Genomic DNA, 18,623 nt, shown 5'->3' on the forward strand with positions numbered 1-18,623 from the left:
GGCCAGCCCTGCAGTAACATCCCCTCTCCATGGTGGGTACTAGGTAGATAAATAGGTGTGCGTAATACGTTCTGGATAAAGCAAAGAATGCTTCATGTTGATTTTTCATACCATTTTATTGTATGTATAAAGCAATTTCATCAAAGATCTCTAAAGGGTAAATACTATTCAAATTAAAATACAGCACACTAGAACAAGAATTTATTAAACAAAAGGGAAATCATCAAAAAAGGCAAGATGAAGATGATGGGGGGTCAGAAGAGAAGAACAAAAAGCAAGAAAGAGAACTGGAGGCTCTGATGGAAAGGAGCCCAGAGCTCCACATCCTGGTTGCATCAAACTCAAAAGAGCAAAAACAAAGGATGCACAAGGGTGGCGAGAAAGGGTTAAATGGAACAGAGAGGCAGCAGAACAAAGTAGCCTGCTAGGAAAATAGAGGAAAAATAAACAGGGTGAAGCTAGGTCATGAAACATTATGAAAATCTCATAAATGTGCAATAATGCAGGTCTGTCCCCTAACACCTAAGCGGAACTGGGGAATATAAGAAGCTACAAAAATGTGTTCCTTAATTGCTGTCAGTCCTTCTGCATATCTTATCAGTCTAGGATGGACCAGCACTAGTTTGTCTACTATCACAACTGCACTAATTATTAGATACATTTCTTTAGACATATTATTATTACACCATTTTTTTGCCACCGATTAGAAAATTCGAATTCAATTTGACAAAATTCACAGGGACAAAATGCTAAGACAATATCATAACTATATAGCGAACATCAGCCTTTACGTACACACAACATCATCCTATACAACCACTCATACAATCTCAAACATATGAAACTTTTAAAAGTACTCTTTTAGATTCCATTTCTCATTGCAAACCATATTTTTGTTTGTAATTTAAAATGAATCAAATGTCCAAGATCGTTCAATAATGAATTTGTTTGGGGGATCAACCTTCATTTTTATAGCACAGCCAATGTGTCACATGTTTCTTCTAGGGGGGTAATTCTTTAATATCCTAGTCATCCTCAGGGTTCGTAATTATGTTGTATTTTCATTCACATGTCTGCCAAATTTAACCTAAACTAAATCAAATAATACTATTTTAAGTTAACAAATAGAATCTATTGTATAATAGACATTTTATTTACCCCCGCATCACCAGGGTACGATTACCAGAACTATCCATTCTATACGAAACCCGTGGTTGACATGCATTGGAAATTACACCAGTTTCAAAAGGATTTAAATGGAGGGAGTTTGAGGACATTCCGGAGTTAATGGAAAGGAGAGAGGCCAAGGTGGTATCATGAAGAAATTCAGTAAATGATGAGAAGGACCAAAGGAAGAAATAAGTGCAGAAAGTGACGAAGAGCGTGTATATCTAAAACAAGGGACCCAAAGCAGAGCCTCGGAGTCACCCTACTGCATCAGAAAAGAGCAAAAGGGTTCCGCAGCCTAAGCCACTGCACACGGTCAAAAAGAAAGGTACAAAATAACTGATCCATACATCCTAAGATTAGAGAGATAAGTAGGCAGAATAGTGTGACCAGCATGATTAAAGGCACAGGAAAGATCCAGTGGAATGAAATAAATGAACGTTTAGAATGTCAGGTGGAAAGTGAGAGAATTAATTAATGACAGATGTGACAGTCATTACAGTTGAATGACAAAGATCAGACGTGGGGTTGGGAGGGCACATCATTCAGAAACGATTATTGTTGGAGATAAACAGTATTCTCAAGCAGTTTGAGCATAAAATGGCAGAGGAGAGATATGACAGAAATGTGAGGGCAGAGATGAATGCAGGGAGGCAGCCAATGAATACATGTTTGAAAGAGTTCGGAAAGGTACTTCTTGAGAGGGAAATGTTCAAAAGGACAACTATAGGTGTTAGAAGGAGGGGGTAGAAGGCAGGAATGATAGACGGAATTAGGAGGCAGAAGGAGCAGCAGCAGGATTAGCTAACTGCAAGCAAAGATGAAGATCACAATTAGTGATGAACCAGGAAGTTGAGTGTTAGAGAAATAAACAGGACAGGGGCGAGTTTGGGAGCTAGATGTGAAGGAATAACAGAGGAATAGAGACTACTGATCTCAGAAGTCGATTTAGAATGAAAAACAATGACGAGGATGGAAAGCAAAGATCAGGAAAAGTTGTTGGAACTACAATTCTTCATTATAGTGCAGTTTGGAATTATATGCAGAATCGAGCTATGAAAGAGCAGTGCATTTAATAGAGGAACATGTTATGTTCCAAGCATTGTCAGTTTTCATATTGCTAATTGTACACAGAGATGGATAACATTATGCATGTATTTGAGGGTTTGTGGGAGCAAGTACATACAATAGGAGGATAGAGCAGATTCTGTCTTTCCTAGATAATGATGGAAAAAACAGCACTAGTGCCAGTGGAGGCCAAGGATTTCGGTGAAGAAAATGAATGAGTAATATTGAAAGCCAAGATTGCTGGACTGGTTGTCCTTAGATTACAGCGATAGAATTTGGGGGTGAACAATCACCGGGAGGATAGCGCACAGGCAACACACTCGCCTTGGAAGCAAGACAACACAGAGCAAGGTTCAATCCCCGGGTCAGTACTTAGAAACCGCTAGGTATTAAGCGTGTTATAAATAACCAATTACCAATGACAACAATGAGTGAGATGAAGAGAGGATAGAAAAAGTGAGCCATTCAATGCATCATGTCAACCAGGGGAGAACATAACCCTGCCCTGAGATTGATCATGTGCGTTCAAAGTTACTTTGCTTCTCTTAGAGCATGTCAACATGCTATTATCTGAGCTCTGAAATATAATGCCACTGAATTCCCTGGTAACCTCAGAACTGGGATGGATTCAACGTACGGTCCTTTCACACAGCTAAGGTGTACAGCGCATGACAACGCGCCTTCTTTATTCCAAGTTCTCCATCCGACACCCTGAAAGAAAGTTGAGGAGTGTGAAGAAAGAAGGGTTTGAGGTCCTGTTAATCCACTCTTCAAACCCAGAATCTCCACGTGTGGATACAATGTATTGGAGTAACTGAACATAATATGATAGGAGTGCACAATCCATAGCCGTTCCATGATCTACTGTCTTACTGGGCAGTACTAGCGCAAAGAACACCGATGTTGCACCGGGTGGCTGTAAATGCTCCATTTCCATGTTTTACTGATGTTAACGTGTAAGTTAATTTAAAAAAAAAACAATGGCAGGCTTTAGCTTCCTTTTTTAGCCTACTTCTGATACAGACTCTGCTGAGGATTTTTGAAAGGCCCTCTTGTATGCACCCCACTGCAGGACCACCCTTTGCCTCTGCCGGTTGCTTCTGTTGATCTTCCATCATGCCACGATGCCCCATTCTTCTCCTCCACCTCCTAATCGTTTCCTCTTCTGTCGACGTCGGACTGTTGTCTTTATCGCAAAAACTGTTTCTATGTTTGGCCTTTCCTTGCCTATGAGCCTTCCTCTAATTCCAGTTGCCTCTTTCCTTGCCCATTATCACCCCAGTACTCACCTGCAAGACATTTCTCAGTAAGGACTGACACTCCCGTGTCTCCCTCCTGTTCTGATGCCTCTCCCATTTGGTGTGCCTTCTTTTTCTGTACCGCTGCACCACCTGCCACCTCATGCTTGTCTCTTTTTTTACTGAGGGGATCCGTCTGAGCTCTACAGCTTTGCAAACCTTCCTCTGCCATGTCAACACCACCAGGTGGCAGTAACACGGTCAGCTGCAAGGCCCAGAGATTGTGCATGCCAGACTACACATACAACATCCGAAATTAACGTACAGTGAATTTAACTTAACTTATCTTACTTTCAGTTGATTAATCTCATTAGCTAGAGATTGGCATCGGGATTTGGCTTTATCATGACCGGCTGCAGATTGGAATGAACACCTATTTTCTTTTTTACTACACAGGACCCACAATGGACATGCTGCAGTTCTCCCACTCAGGGGCCTCCAGCCTGAACCATGAGCCTCTGACGGGACACCTCATGCTACCTGGAAACATCCACTCAGTGATTCATTCGGCCTCTGGCTGTAAGTCTTCATGCCTTTAAAGCAGTCTTGAGAATCATAGATAATGCATGATTCTAGAGAAGGTGTCTGCAACCTTTGGTTCTCCAGATGGTATGGACTTCAAATCCCATTAGCTCTAGCCATGATGGCCAATGTTGAGAGATTCTGGGAGTTGAAGTCCAAAACAACTGAAACTCCCATTATCTCTAGCCATGATGGCCAATGTTGAGGGCTCATGGGAGTTGAAGTCCAAAACAACTGAAACTCCCATTAGCTCTAGCCATGATGGCCAATGTTGAGGGCTCATGAGAGTTTTGGTCTAAACCATCTGGAGAGCCTCAGGTTGTAGATCCCTGAGGGTGGGCAATGGTAGCTTACGTGACTACATATAGAACCAGAGCCTGCTTTGAAACTACTACTGTCGTGATTTGGTGAAGCACAAAAGCCTAGTAGCATAATATAGGGGAATCTTCTAAACTTTAAAAGACTGTCTTACAGCCGAGTGCTGAGGTTTTAGTGATTTATCTAGGACGAGACTGTTCAGTTAGACTCTAGTGCTCTAAATACAGATGCATTGATCAATGCGCAAATTGATATCAGTTATGAGAGGCGCACATGTTGACTGCTCCAATACTAAAAGAGAGTCCGTTTTCACGATGCTCACAACGAATATCCCTGAGCAAAATTTTAATCAAATGGATTTCGGTTCTTCTGAAAAACAGAATGGATTGTGCTCTTTGCTGGGTCTGGCCTTCTTGTTTATTTTTACTTGTGATCATGTTCACATATACTAGCCCTCAAAGATGCTAATTGATTAGACCCCCACAGTCTTTTTGTTTGAATTTGAGAATTGATTATTATTAGGTAGGTGTTATTTACTGTTGCCTTCTTTTATACTGATGATTTGATATGGAGTCAATCTCCTCCTGTTTAGATTTAGTGCAAAGGACTATTGTGCCTTTTTAATGTAAAAATAAATCTTCTCAGCATATTATTAATTTAGGCCGGTATCCTAGCTGGTGTCCATAGCCTCCTCGGGGAAGGTACTGGAGTGTACGGAAAAGGTCTGTATCGGAGGGACATTGCTTCACTGCTCAGTACTGCTGTAAATAAACTACACACATGTAGTCAAAACTAAATATTGCACTGTCTATAGGACTGATGACTACACACACACCACTTATCACGTGTGTGCCTGGACATCAGTTCACAATTCTAATCATGCCTGGGCAGAGAATGAATCCATGGGTGTCATAGGGTTGGGCAATAGTGACACCTATTGTTATAATGCATCTATTGACAGTTTCATGTATGGTATATCGTTTTAAGGCAATGTCTATCGTTGCTCATCGAGGTGCCTAAAGTTGGTACAGATCCACGGAAAGCAGGAGAGGAAAAATGTTGCGTAAGAAAAGGGGCAACGGGGAAAAGGTTAACTCAATATCTAACTCAATATTTACAAAGGATTTTACACAGTATAAACTGCTCTGGAGTGTGGGGAACTAGGCCTTCAGGAACGAGCACCATTATGCATGGGAATGCACCAAAAGAGCATAGAAGGGTGACATATCTATTCACTTATTCACTTAACAACAGACTATTACATTATCTTTAAAGCAGCTAGCCATCAGCCTTCAAGTAACCAGAAGAGCTATCCAGGCAGCAATAATCAGGACCGAAGAGGCATAAAGCCAGATATGCAATACCTAGCTTTAGCCTCAGTGAGGCGGGAGTGCTGAGCTTAATGACTGATTTACAAAAGGTCAAGTTTAGAACATATACTTACTGGCTTCAGTTTAGCATGCATTGCAGCCATTGCGGGGGAGGCATCAGAAAACCTATATATTTATTTTTATTTTATTTTTTTATTTTGGTTGGCTAATCAAGTTAACCTTTCAAAACATATATAAAACCTATATTTGATTGCAGCGATTAATTATCGAACAAAGGCAACATTTTTCGTGGCGCGTTTAACGTAGGTGCCCCTTTGGCGCGCCCTTTTAGCGCCGGCCGGCAGGGTGCAGGCACTAAACATCTCACAGCGGTATCTGTCATGCAAAACGCGAATTAATGGATGAGGGGGTGCAAAGGGGTGCACGGCCCGCTCAGCGAGGGAAGCTGACAGCACAGCTTCACTGCCGTGCACCCCCTTGAACATACTCTCATCCAAAACACTGCATGTATCAGTGTTTTGGATGACAGTATGTTCAAGAAACCTCACTTCGAGTGGTTTTCGCCATGTGCCCGGCTGTCCGAGGCCAACAGGGAATGCCGAACAAGGACCTGCACCGAACCCACTGTGGGCAAATGGCAGCGAAAGGCCCACGTAAAAATGTCCTGCTTTGACATTGTCCTCCTTTGCAAAATATGTGCCGAGAGATATCTGTTTTCCACATAAAATTGTCAAAAAGGCATTTATGCTGTTAGATCCAGAAGTGCAACTAGAATTCTGAATTTTGTAATGTTTCCTTTTTAATATTTTCTCATAAAATATGAAAACAAATGATCTGAAATGTGGCCTTTTCACATTGAGATATTCTGCATGTGCCCTCTCTTTAAGCGCTCCTTTTCACACTATGACGCTAGAGTTCTGGCATTCAGTGAAAGAATGAAGCAACATCAGACAAAATCCTGGAATGTTATTGGGTAACAGAGAAATGTCTACTTGTCGAAATCCACAATACATTTATGTTTTTCATTTGTGTTTTTGTAGTAAAGTACATGCAAACAGGGTCACGTCTGAACTCCAGGAGTGAAAAGCCGGGGTTGTGGGTGGAGGGGAAGCGGGCAATAGGATTGGAATACGAGAGCAGGTGATGGCTTATTAGAAGTCATTCCCATCATTTAGATTATTGTTATTATTTCACGTTTTCATGTAGTGTCGCATGTCAGGTCCCACCCTCTTCTAAGTGCTGTAACAATAGAAGAAATTCTCATGTATATTCATGGTTATCAATATTAAGGGTGAAGAGCGCTAATAATAGTGCTTATCAGCTAGGGTTGACATTCAGAGGGGAAGGGAATTTGGAACAGAAATGTCTTCAGTGCATTATGTAAGTTTGAATTTGTTTTTATTGAAGAACCGGCAGCCATTTTTTACGGAAATTACCTACAAAGTGGACAACAACAGGGTGCAGAGGCAGTCTTAGAGTAAGGTGCCTTTACATAAGAGCATTCTTTCATTGAGTAAGGTATCCTGGGTGGGGACGGGATAATAGTGGGTATCAGGGACAGGGACTGGAGGACATAACAATATTTTTAACATTGACAGCCTGAGGTCAGTATTTGTACATTTACAAATTACATAAAGTAGACCTGAGGGGGGAATGTGGGAGAGATGGGTCAGCGAGCCCATGATCGATAACCCAAGCACCATTCATCGCATCTAACTAGGTGTGCTTTCTCTGGATTGCCGGATGCTACGGTCACTCATTTTGCTGCCAGGTTCCTTTCTTTGACGGATGCCCTGAAGGATGCTGGTCTGGAGAGATATAAGTGGGCGGGCACAGGGCCAATTGTCTTGGGTACCCTGCAGTCACTCTGTATTCAGATCTCTATTTGTCTGAAATGTGATAGTATACACCGTTTCATAGTGTCAGCAAGTAGCCTTCCCTAGAAAGTTCACCTCCAGATCAGGCCTGCACAGCAATGCACTTTGGGTATGCAAACAACCTGAAAATGTAATTGAGTAAATTGTCAACCAAGGAAATTGAGGAAATTGTCAATGTTGTATTGGGCAGTGCTCTTTTATGCACAGCTTTATCAAATACAGCTATGTGCAACAGAGCACTGCAGCTACAAGGCATTGACAATAGCAAGGCAGGGTCATGGGCATCACATTTTACGTCTCTTTTTCTAGTCTTCAAAAATTAAAATCTGCATGAGGTACGTGCCAATTGGCAGAATGAAGGACATTTGAAATCCAGAAAACAAGCACACTATAATATGCCTTATTCTGTTAACTAAAGGATCCATTCAGGATTGTTTTCTGTGATTTTCATTTTCTTCACTGCACTTTTCTGCACACGGGGCTGGAGTAGTCGCACATACGGTCCCTATATGGTGGACATCTATAAATGTATGATGATGAATGGCTATCTATGCAGTTTAAAAATAGGGACATGTATGTATCTATGGGATTTGTAAAGTGCAAAGCTAGCTGGGGATATAACACACATATAGGAAATGACTAGCCGTTGAATCACCTGTAAAGGGTTTGACCCTGTGTTCTGTTCTTGATTTAATTGTAACCCTGTAATCTCTACCTAACCCTATGTACCTATGTACCTCATGTAAGCATCCTTCAGCCATCACCTGCCAATTTTGCAACCAGCACTTTGATGCCTACGGGTTTAGCACACTTACTAAATGTAAAAATAAATAAATAAACATCTTATGGTCTGTAAATATTTGAAACATACCCGTGCAGGTGGCAAATCATTTAAGGGATGCTCTCGCTATTTCTATGAGGTCTGACGCCACCCTCCTATCTTTTGGGAAAAATCTGAAAACACTTGTATTTTCCGAATTCTATACCTAAATTATGTTTCTGATTTACATACCGACCCATACCCTCTTTGCTGAATCTATGCTTTTCCCTTCTCCCATTTATGCTACTGGTCGTCCCATGGCTGTAATGTGTTGTTTTTGCGCATTGACGCCCATGGGCTTTAGTGCACAATATGAAAATAAAATAATGGTGCAGTTTTCTGTGGCATGGGCAGGTTGGTGCTTCTCAGCATAATTTTGTTGAGGTCTTATTTTTGATGGAAAGCAAGGGTGGCCATATCCAGGGAGCCTACTGCATAGAGTAGTTTTATCTAGAGTGGGCACACTCTAGGTCATAAATCGTGGGCCCTAGATGGGAGATGCCCTACTTCAGATAGCTTATTGTCTAGTGGGGGTTCACAATGTTCATTCCTGTAGCCATCTTCTTTGTTGTTCCTTTTTTTTTAATTGCACTGATGAAATAAGTAATGGATGGGTTGGTTTGATTAAAGCTTTAGTGGGAACGTATCAATTTTGGGGCCATGATTGATCCCATGATATCGACATAGTTTGGAAATATGTGCCAGCCCACAATGTGAAATAATAACACTATACAAGCTTTCCATTCACTCCTATTGCTTTTTTCTAACACAGACCCAGATACTCACCTCTATACTAACAGTATTGGGTGCTTACACAGTGTTTCAAGACATATTTCTCCCATTGTGCAGCACTAGCACTGTAAAAGTAGATGGGATTATTACCCAGTTTATTGGGAGTAAATATATCCACCTTAGAAGACATAAAGGGCTGAGTCGGAATGCTGGGAAACTAACCGGCAAAGTGCAGACTGGCCCCATGTCAGAGACAAGCAATTAAAATGTGAATTAACCACCCTGACAATGTGTGCCACATTATATATTATGTTTAGGGTGTTGGACTATTAGTGTTAAGATCAGAAATCTATTTACCAGATCAAACCACACATTCCTTCTCTTGTATCTAGGGTATCCACTACATTTATTCTAGTGTGCTCTCCAGCAGGGAAGTCATGTATGTCAGATGGTAATTGATTCAGGAGTCATAGGGGATAATTCATGGAATAAATGTGCGCCAGAATTTGTAGAGCACGCTGGCGCACGCTCCCTCTCTGCGCTGCCCGCGTGCGCAGCTTCTGCGCTAAATTCTATGAATTACCCCCATAATCTTTTCCCAATTAAAAAAAATACATAAAACCTGTATGTATGTATTTATCTCTAAACGAATTGTACAATACAATTCATTAAAGTATAAAACATAAATACAAATTACAATCATTTAAAAAGATAACATAAAAACAGAGAGGATCGCCGGGATCCGTCAGAGGACATTATGAGGATTCCTTTAGCTCACGAGTAGGCAGATGCTAAGGCCTTCCTATGAAGGTATTCACAATGGATGAAACCCAGGATTCCTTACAAGTTATTAGGAGTTAAAAAGCATCATTACACTTCCTGACAATAAAACATTTCAAGATTGGAACCAAGTAAAAAGCACGTAGATGAGCATATTGAGGAAATAAAAACATTAAATACACGTTTGTTTCCTCCTTATCTAGACAGACGGGGCAACAACTATTATGTCCAAATTCATGATTCTTTCAAGAGGCTGTGCCTATATTTAGAAGAAGTAAATTGAAGAGTAGCCTCGTGATAGCCCAGTGTTAGTACCTATACATAAAAAAGCCTGAATATGGCTGAATATCTTCAGTTGAAATAAGGAGGTAGTCTGCAATCTTCAAGTCTAAGACAACATCAGGTTCCCTGATCCCTCTTGCTGTGACGCATGATTCTGATGTTTAACTTCTGTTTTGAAATGTACACCTTTTATGGGCCATACGGTGGTGGAACTAAAACATGGTGACACCATGTAATCTTCTTGGCCAAGGGGGAAGAGATAAGGAAGTCCAAAATTAGATTTGACAGTCCAGCTTTGGAATTGTCAGTAACCGCATCTTGAGCGGCACTCTATACCATGGCTAAAGCAAGGGTGAGTTACCCAGTTCAATATATAAAGTATAGCCTGTGGCACAATTTGGGCGACCAGGTAACCTACGAAAGAAATTATGTTTGATTAATTGCAATTTAGAAGGGTCCTCGAAGCCCCAATGATCGGCTTGACTCGGCCCTTAACTCTGGCCTGATAAATATTCTTAATCATCTGGACAGGTCTGCGTTTAAAAATTCTGAGCAAATTTATTAACTGTACCCATATTTTGGTTCATCTTTTTAGCAGCCATACGTATATGTTTGAAACCCCCCTCCATTTTTTTAAAAGGTCCCTCCCAGATAGGAGAAAAAGTATTTCCTGGTAATAATTTCTCCCAGACCTGCAGTATAAAGGACCTTTATTAGTACACCACAAAGGATACAGACAATCAAACACCTGCACTTTCTGTTAAATCCAGATCTGAAAGTTCATAAAAAACCTCATAAAATACTAGCATCAGCACCATGTGAAATTGCTAGTAAATTGTACCTGGACCCACTGCAGTACTGCTTTAGAATGAGAATACAAATCAATCTAACTCCTCCATACACACCTGAAGAACAACCTGGAACATAAAATTGGCTCTCGCCTTTTATCTCTCGTCATTCGTACAATCAGTTTTGCCGTTTTAGAATTGAAATGTGTCTTCTTCAAGGTATGAATCATGCTTCAGTTTTATGTTTCATGTTTCATTCCAATTCCAATCGCATGATGTGCTATTTTCCACTTTCTGTCTTGTGTCTCTTATCTGTAAACATGAACATTGCATATGCATCACACAATTCCTTGTAACACCAATCAATAAACAACTGGCAACTCTCAATTCAATACCTCTAAATTCCATTCCAGTTGTGTTCCTGCATTGAGTAAATCACCAGACCTGTACACTCCCAATACACTGCTTATCAACCTACACCATCATATTCAGCAATTACAGTAATCACAAAGTGCCAAAGGAAACCACATAGGTTTCCTTTGTGTGCGAATTAACTGCAATCATCTCTCATGCCACTTATGATATCTTTCAAGTACAGTGTTCCAAATTATAAATAGATCCGGTCACTTGAGTCCTTTGAGTATACAGATGTACATAACCAAACTCTAGTTCCACCAGATGGCATTCCCATCCCATAATACCTCAATGTAACTATGTTTACACTTCCTGCAACTCCTTGTGAGAAGACCAGTCTATCAGGGGTTCATTGGCCATGCCAATTCCCGTCAACAGGGCAGTAAAATATGTCAATATGTGCTTCTTTATAACTAATGAAAGATGGAAATGAGTCATTTTCAGCAGCCTATGTGGTGCGAGCAATAGGTACGCCTAGATGAAAGATGAAGGCAATGCAGTGCTGTGTAATATAGTTACAGTGTGTGTGAGTTTACCTTGTAAGCAGTTATTAAATCAGTCCCCTTCCACCCTTGCATAACAAAGATCACCAAATGCACTTAACAAGGGAAGTCTGCACTGAGAGCGGATTAGTGGCAGAGACGGCAGTGGGCACATACATAAATGCAGGAGGGTGTAGTCCCGCCCTTATCCTTTTAAATACCACAGGTAGTGCACAGAATCATGAAAAGATTGGCTGCACAAAGTATCCTGAAATGCTTGCCACAATAGTGCCTTCATGTCCAATATCAACGACATTCTAATGCCATCAAATGTCTCTGTATGTTTTTCTTCACAGCATCTCCAGAAGGGTGCCATGCTTCTTCTACCAACCGAGGCAACGAGGATCACAAACGTGTCTGCCACACCGTGCCCAGGTCCTCCCATCACATATTGCCCACCTCTGTGGTTCCGAAGCAGGAGATTTTGTGAAAGGTGAATCAAAAAGACTTTGTATTAGCAAGGAAACCAACGCTGCCCCAGATCCAATCCGACGTTTTGCCAAAAAAAGAAACATATGTGACCATTGCATTCACTTGAGAACGTTTTGAGGTGTCCATCAAACTCTGCCAGGTTGTTGCATTGATTAAACCAACAGCCAAAGAATGTGGACAAAGACGTGATCAGATGGTGACAAATTGATCAAACTTCTATCCTGCGCCTAACTCGTGGAATGCCGGACCTCTACTGGCACGGAATGTGGTGAAACCTCATCGGGTCACTGAGAACTATCCAATGGAAAAGCTGCATCTGTGGGCGAAACATTCTATTTACCTGTGGTCATAAATCACTCAAGAATGTATCTTAGCAACTTTCTGCATACAATGTGGACATTATTAGTGTGCCGCACTGCCACGGACAAAGCCAAACATGTATGTCAAGGCCGGCATGCTAGGCGTGGTTTATTGCAAATGCAACCTATATGCTACAGGATTGAGCCTGCCACTTTAAGGAGCCTAAACAAATAAATCTATGGATTATTTACGAAATAAAATTGAGAAATTACGATAGGAGGCTCGCCATTTGTTTTTTCTGTTCCACGTTAAATCCTTATGGAGTAATTATAGTTCAAGGGTAGTGAATTATCTTGGGAACTTGGTGATGTATTTTTTCATGGTGAATCAAAGACTTTTTTGTACCTAATACATGAGTAAATTGGATGAATATTTTGTAATGTGTGTTTAAGCTCTTACTGTAGATCATTGGGGACCGTGGGCAAGATAGGGGGCCTCATTACGAGTCCGGCAGTAGCTGTGCCGGAAAAACTGGCAGGCTGCGGCCAGACCCGTAATACCATTCCACCTCCGTGATTGCTGGAATCACTGGGGCATTGAAACCCGATAATTCCGGAGGTGGAATTCTGTAAATCCCCATTCCCATGGAGTACAATAGGACTCCATGGGGATGGGGACCATGGAAACACTGGTTCTGTCTATGACAGAGCCGGTGTTTCCATGTCCGCCTGCAGGCGGGTGGTGTTAATCCCGGCAGGTCAGACCTGGCTGGAGTGACACCTCCTGCCTGCAGGACTCTGAATTAGCTGGTCCGGAAACAACGATGGCGGCGGATTTACCGCCACCGTTCTTTCCGGACCTGCAGGGTTGTAATGTGGCCATGGTGTGTACCGACAAATTGAGATTTGTAGTCGCACTTGCTTAAAAATGCAACTTTATAGGGGACACTGTTTTCTTTACTCCTTGCCTGAGAAGGACTGTTCTGAACCCTTTCGAAGCCACTGAGACATACATATATACATCCTAATTTACATAGGAAATCATTGCAGTCCCAGGCTGCGTCCTTGTATATGTTTACGTGTATAACCGTATGTATGTTTGCACTTATAGAACATGGTATATATGGATGAAAAGCAATCACAAACTGCATTAGTCCACTTCCAAAAGGAGTGATAGGGCTTGCTATCCTGCCAGACAATATTAGGTGGCCAACTAGGGTGCCAACAGGAATGAGACACCAGGGGGCAATCGTTTTACACAGCAAGTGCCAGCGACCTAAAATCAAAATGGGACTTTGCCTTGAGTGTCATAATTCTTGGCAGTGTGGCAGGGCAGAAGATTTGCATGTAAAGTCGGCTGCCAGAGTGTTCATGTTATTAAAGATATTATTTATTTTTATTTTTGCATTTTGAAAGCGCTCACACAGCCTGCGGGCATTGAGGCGCTGTTACAGGAATTGTTTGTTTTTTCAGTTGCATAATTGTTTTTTGTTTTTGGTCTTAGTTGCGTATTTATAACGCACTTAAACACCCAGAGGTTTCTAAGCGCGGACCGGGATCGAACCTGTGTTGTTTCGTGTGTATTGCTTCCAAGGCGCTGCACGTTACCGTTAAGCTATCTGTTATATTCTTAATGTCCACTCCTTGATATGTATAATCAGGTAACTTTATTGTAAGACCCCACAGCCTCCTCCTCAGCTCCGACAGCCAACCGCCACTGTGGAATGTTGATTGCCAAACACGCATCAACATTCCACCAGTGTGCCTATGCACGAGCCCGTGCATATTACAACATATCCTCTTCCCTTGTATAACAATGTTAATACAAATTTGAACAATGAAACAATGAACAATGGAACAGTGAACAAAATGTTACGTGACTTGTCATAATACAACATGCATCCAGATATAAACAAAAATTGAGTGCAATTTAATATACTTGTACTTTTAACAAATGTAGTCTCTAAATCTTATGGGAGGACCACAGCTTCTACCCACACGAACCCTGTTTTGTCTCTCATCATGTTGCTGATCCATAACATCCTGACATTCCACATCTACCTCTGGACCAACAGGATTTGGCATTGGAACAATCTCTTCTTGTTCAATCCTTATTCTTTGTGAATGCACAGGATCATAATCTAGTACTGTTTCTTGCAATTCCAAATTGGATCCCACACCTGGCCTAACCTTACTTTTACAGCCACTCACCACCACTCTTCTCTTACTCCAAACAGAGCCATCCTCCAAGCGCACATGTCCCTTTCCCACCTTCATAACTCTCCTTAAGGGCATGAAAGAACTGTAACCTTTGTAAACCATCCTAGGATTCTTAATGTACACTTCATCCCCGGGCTTAACATTCAACTCCTTCCTAGTTTTTTGTGAAGACATTATACTCTGCTGTCGCTCCAAAACACTGCGATGAACAGCTCGCAAGTCCATATCGCATGGCCCACCACCCCCCATGGCCAAGGTTCTCAATGTTGTACCTGCCTTCCTACCCCTCATGAGTTCAAATGGAGATCTTCCCTTAAGTATAGCAGGTGTTCTCCGATATGCAGCCAGGTATTGTGTTAACACATCCTTCCAATTCAACCCATTGGCCAAAGCCAATTGTATGGCTGCCTTAATGGTACCATTTGCTCTCTCAACCAATCCATTCGCAGAAGGATTATATAAAGCTGTCCTACAATGCGAAATGGCATGCTGCTCCAAAAATTCCCTCATTGCTCTAGAAGTGAACTGCACCCCATTGTCAGTCACTAAAGTCGCAGGTAATCCTTCACGATCAAAAACTTTCCTTAAAAAATCAATAACAGAATTCGTTGTAACACTAGAACATGCCGCCACCTCAATCCACCTGGACGTATAGTCCACCAATACCAACATATATCTGGACTCAGGCTCTAAACAGTCAAATGGACCCATGATATCCAAAGCCAATTTCGACCATACCTGCTCTGGAACCTCTACAGGTTGTATAGGTTGTGGATGCAGTACCTTGCTCTTATCACTCACAGAACATGCCACACAATCTTTCACTACTTGCTCAACATCCTTGTCCATAGACGGCCACCAGTACTCTTCTCTCAATCTCCTTTTAGTTAAAGATCATCCCAAATGACCGACATGTGCCAATTCCACTATTCTTCCCCTCAAACTTACAGGAGGTATCAATTTGTAACCCCTAGACACACCCCAGGGACCCTCGGCCAATTCATCAATAACCTGAACATAAGCTTTCCCCTCCAACCTGTCCTTAACAGTGTGCCACCCCTTAAGCAAACCTTCCCTAATCCACCTCAACTCAAGATCCGTCTCAGACTCCCGATCCCACACCGACTTCTCCACAGCTGAAGTCACCAAAGCAACCTGACAATCCTGCAAATCATCCTCTTGTACTATTCCTGCCTCACCCTCACCCTGTCCCACTGGCAAACGGGACAAACAGTCCGCCACAACATTCAACCTTCCTGGAAAATACTGCAAGGAAAAATTATAATCCTGCAACTGTACTGACCACTTTGCAATCCTTGGAGACACTGCCATGACCCCTTTGGTAGAAAATACCTGCACCAATGGTTTGTGGTCCGTTCTGACAATATACGGTATACCCCACAAAAATGTCCTGAAGTGTTTTGAAGCCCATAACACTGCCAAGGTCTCTCTCTCAATTACAGAGTACCTCATTTCCACCTCTCTCAAGGTCCTCGAAGCAAAAGCCACTGGTACCCATTCATCTTTTATCCATTGCTCTAGCACTGCCCCCAGACCCACCTCACTTGCATCCACTGTCAAAACAGTTTTATTTTTCAGGTCAAATGACTTCAATGAGGGAGCATTCTCTACTTCCTTCTTGACCAACTCAAATTCTGCCGCACACTCTGCGGACCATACAAACCTTGCACACTTCTTCATGAGAGCTCTCATGGCCACCGTTTTTTCAGCATAATTAGGAACAAATTTAACATAATACTCCGCAAGACCAAGAAAAGCCCTTAGCTGATCCTTATTGCCCGGAGCTGGCGTATCTCTCAACACTTGTACTAACTCCTTTTTTGGACTCACACCTCGTGAACTCAAAGTGTGTCCCAAATATGTGACCTCCTGCACACCCACCTGACACTTGGTCAACTTTACCGTCAAACCTCTCTATTTAAGAATGTGCATGACCTTCCTTACCCTGACATCATGTTGTTCCTTGCTGCTGCCCCAAACCAAAATGTCATCTTGAAAATAGCTGACACCCTTCACACCACCAAACAACTGCTGCATCAACCGCTAAAACACAGCCGAAGCCGAAGCCAATCCAAAAGGCATACGACAAAACCTGAAAGCCCAAAACGGAGTCACAAATGACGTAAGAGGTCTAGAATCCACATGCAGGTCAATTTGATGATAAGCGGTTGACAAATCAAACGTTGAAAAGTATTTAGCTTCCCCCAACGTCAACAACAACTCATTTATATTTGGCAAAGGATGCCGATCTACCCATATGTTGGAATTTAATTCTCGGAGGTCTACACACATTCTTATTTTGCCATCACTCTTCTTAACTAAAACTACCGGAAACAACCACTCCGAACACTCAATAGGCTCAATTATTCCTGCTGACTGCAACTTAGTCAGTTCCGCTTTAAATGCCTCCCTGGCTGCAACAGGCACTCCCCTCACTTTATGCACTCTCGGAATCACCCCCTTCTTCAACACAATGCGATGTGTAAAACCTTTAAGTTTGCCAAGGGTGTCTGAAAATACCTCAGGAAACTCACTCATGAGGAGTGTGGAAGTAACCGTTATATTATTCTCTTCCCCTCCCTCCATGACACTTAAAACTGGTTCCTTTTCACCTGGATGAATTTGTATTTTTAGTGCAGCCTGCTCATCCCAACCCAGTACACTTGTGCCCTTTGAAGCCACATATAATTTACCCATAGTTTGCCTCCCCTTAAAAGAGAAATCCGACCAATTAAGCATATGGTCTTATGTCCGGGGGCAACAAAGTAGACATTTCTTTACCCAGCACTTCATGATAGATTTCCGGAGACACCAGAGTATAAGGTGACCCCGAATCCACCAACATATCCACAGGATGCTGGTCCACTAATACCGACACCCATGGACCCTTCCGCCCACAACCCTCAACATGTAAAATGACACTCTGATTAGAGAGACTCTGATTAGAGCCACCACCCGATGCCCCGTCTAGCCCCATGGTAGCATCCTCTGTAATTACACTAGCAACCACCTGCCCCTTACACATACGTGCAAAATGACCCATACGTTTGCATTTCCTGCACTCAACATTGTTAGCAGGACATAACTTCGAACCAACATTGTGACTCAACCAGCCACAATTTTTGCATCCCTCCTTGACCTTAGATGCTCTATTGCCTTGTGTCACCATTTTATCCCCAGCTTTTCTACTCCTTGGCACCACAGCATGTACCATCTCCCTATTCCCGTCCCTTTCAGTAACCACTTGTACACTCGCCTTTGACGCTTCAATTGCTCTGGCAATCTCCAAAACCTTATCAAGAGAAGGATTGTTCTCAATCCACAATCTCTCTCTAATTTTTTGATTGGATGTCTTCATCATGATCTGATCCCTTATGTGTTCCTCTCCATTCCCCGGGAACCCGCACGTAGCCATGAGTGCCCGTAAAGCTGTAACATATGCATCTATGCTTTCCATAGAGCCTTGTGCCCTCGAGAAAAACTTATATCGCTCTAAAACCACATTAACTCTTTTACCAAAACGTATTTGCAATTTTTTTAAAGCAGTCTCATATGCACTTACCACCATTTCCCCTTCACCTCCCCCTTGAACCATCACATTCTCTCCCGGCAAATGACGAAATACCCTCACGCCCTCAGTACCAATGCAATTCAGTAAAGCAGCCTCCTTTTCATCATCATTAAACTTTGCCCCACCTGCAGCCCTCAAATA

General features: G+C 42.1%; 1 protein-coding gene across 1 annotated transcript in view; it reads left to right on the forward strand.

The window, feature by feature from the left end:
• LOC138521051 (hepatocyte nuclear factor 4-beta-like) overlaps window positions 1-12,947 on the forward strand; it is a 395,333-nt gene extending 382,386 nt beyond the window's left edge. The window contains exons 9-10 of the mRNA XM_069633573.1: window positions 3,930-4,052; window positions 12,236-12,947. Of these exons, the coding sequence (XP_069489674.1) occupies window positions 3,930-4,052; window positions 12,236-12,369 (257 nt within the window). The 3' untranslated portion in view covers window positions 12,370-12,947. The remainder of the gene's footprint in view (window positions 1-3,929; window positions 4,053-12,235) is intronic.
• Window positions 12,948-18,623: the final 5,676 nt, after the last annotated feature.

Source organism: Ambystoma mexicanum, chromosome 1q, assembly GCF_040938575.1.
Source record: "Ambystoma mexicanum isolate Mex_15411 chromosome 1q, UKY_AmexF1_1, whole genome shotgun sequence".
In the NCBI taxonomy this organism is placed as follows: Eukaryota; Metazoa; Chordata; class Amphibia; order Caudata; family Ambystomatidae; genus Ambystoma; species Ambystoma mexicanum.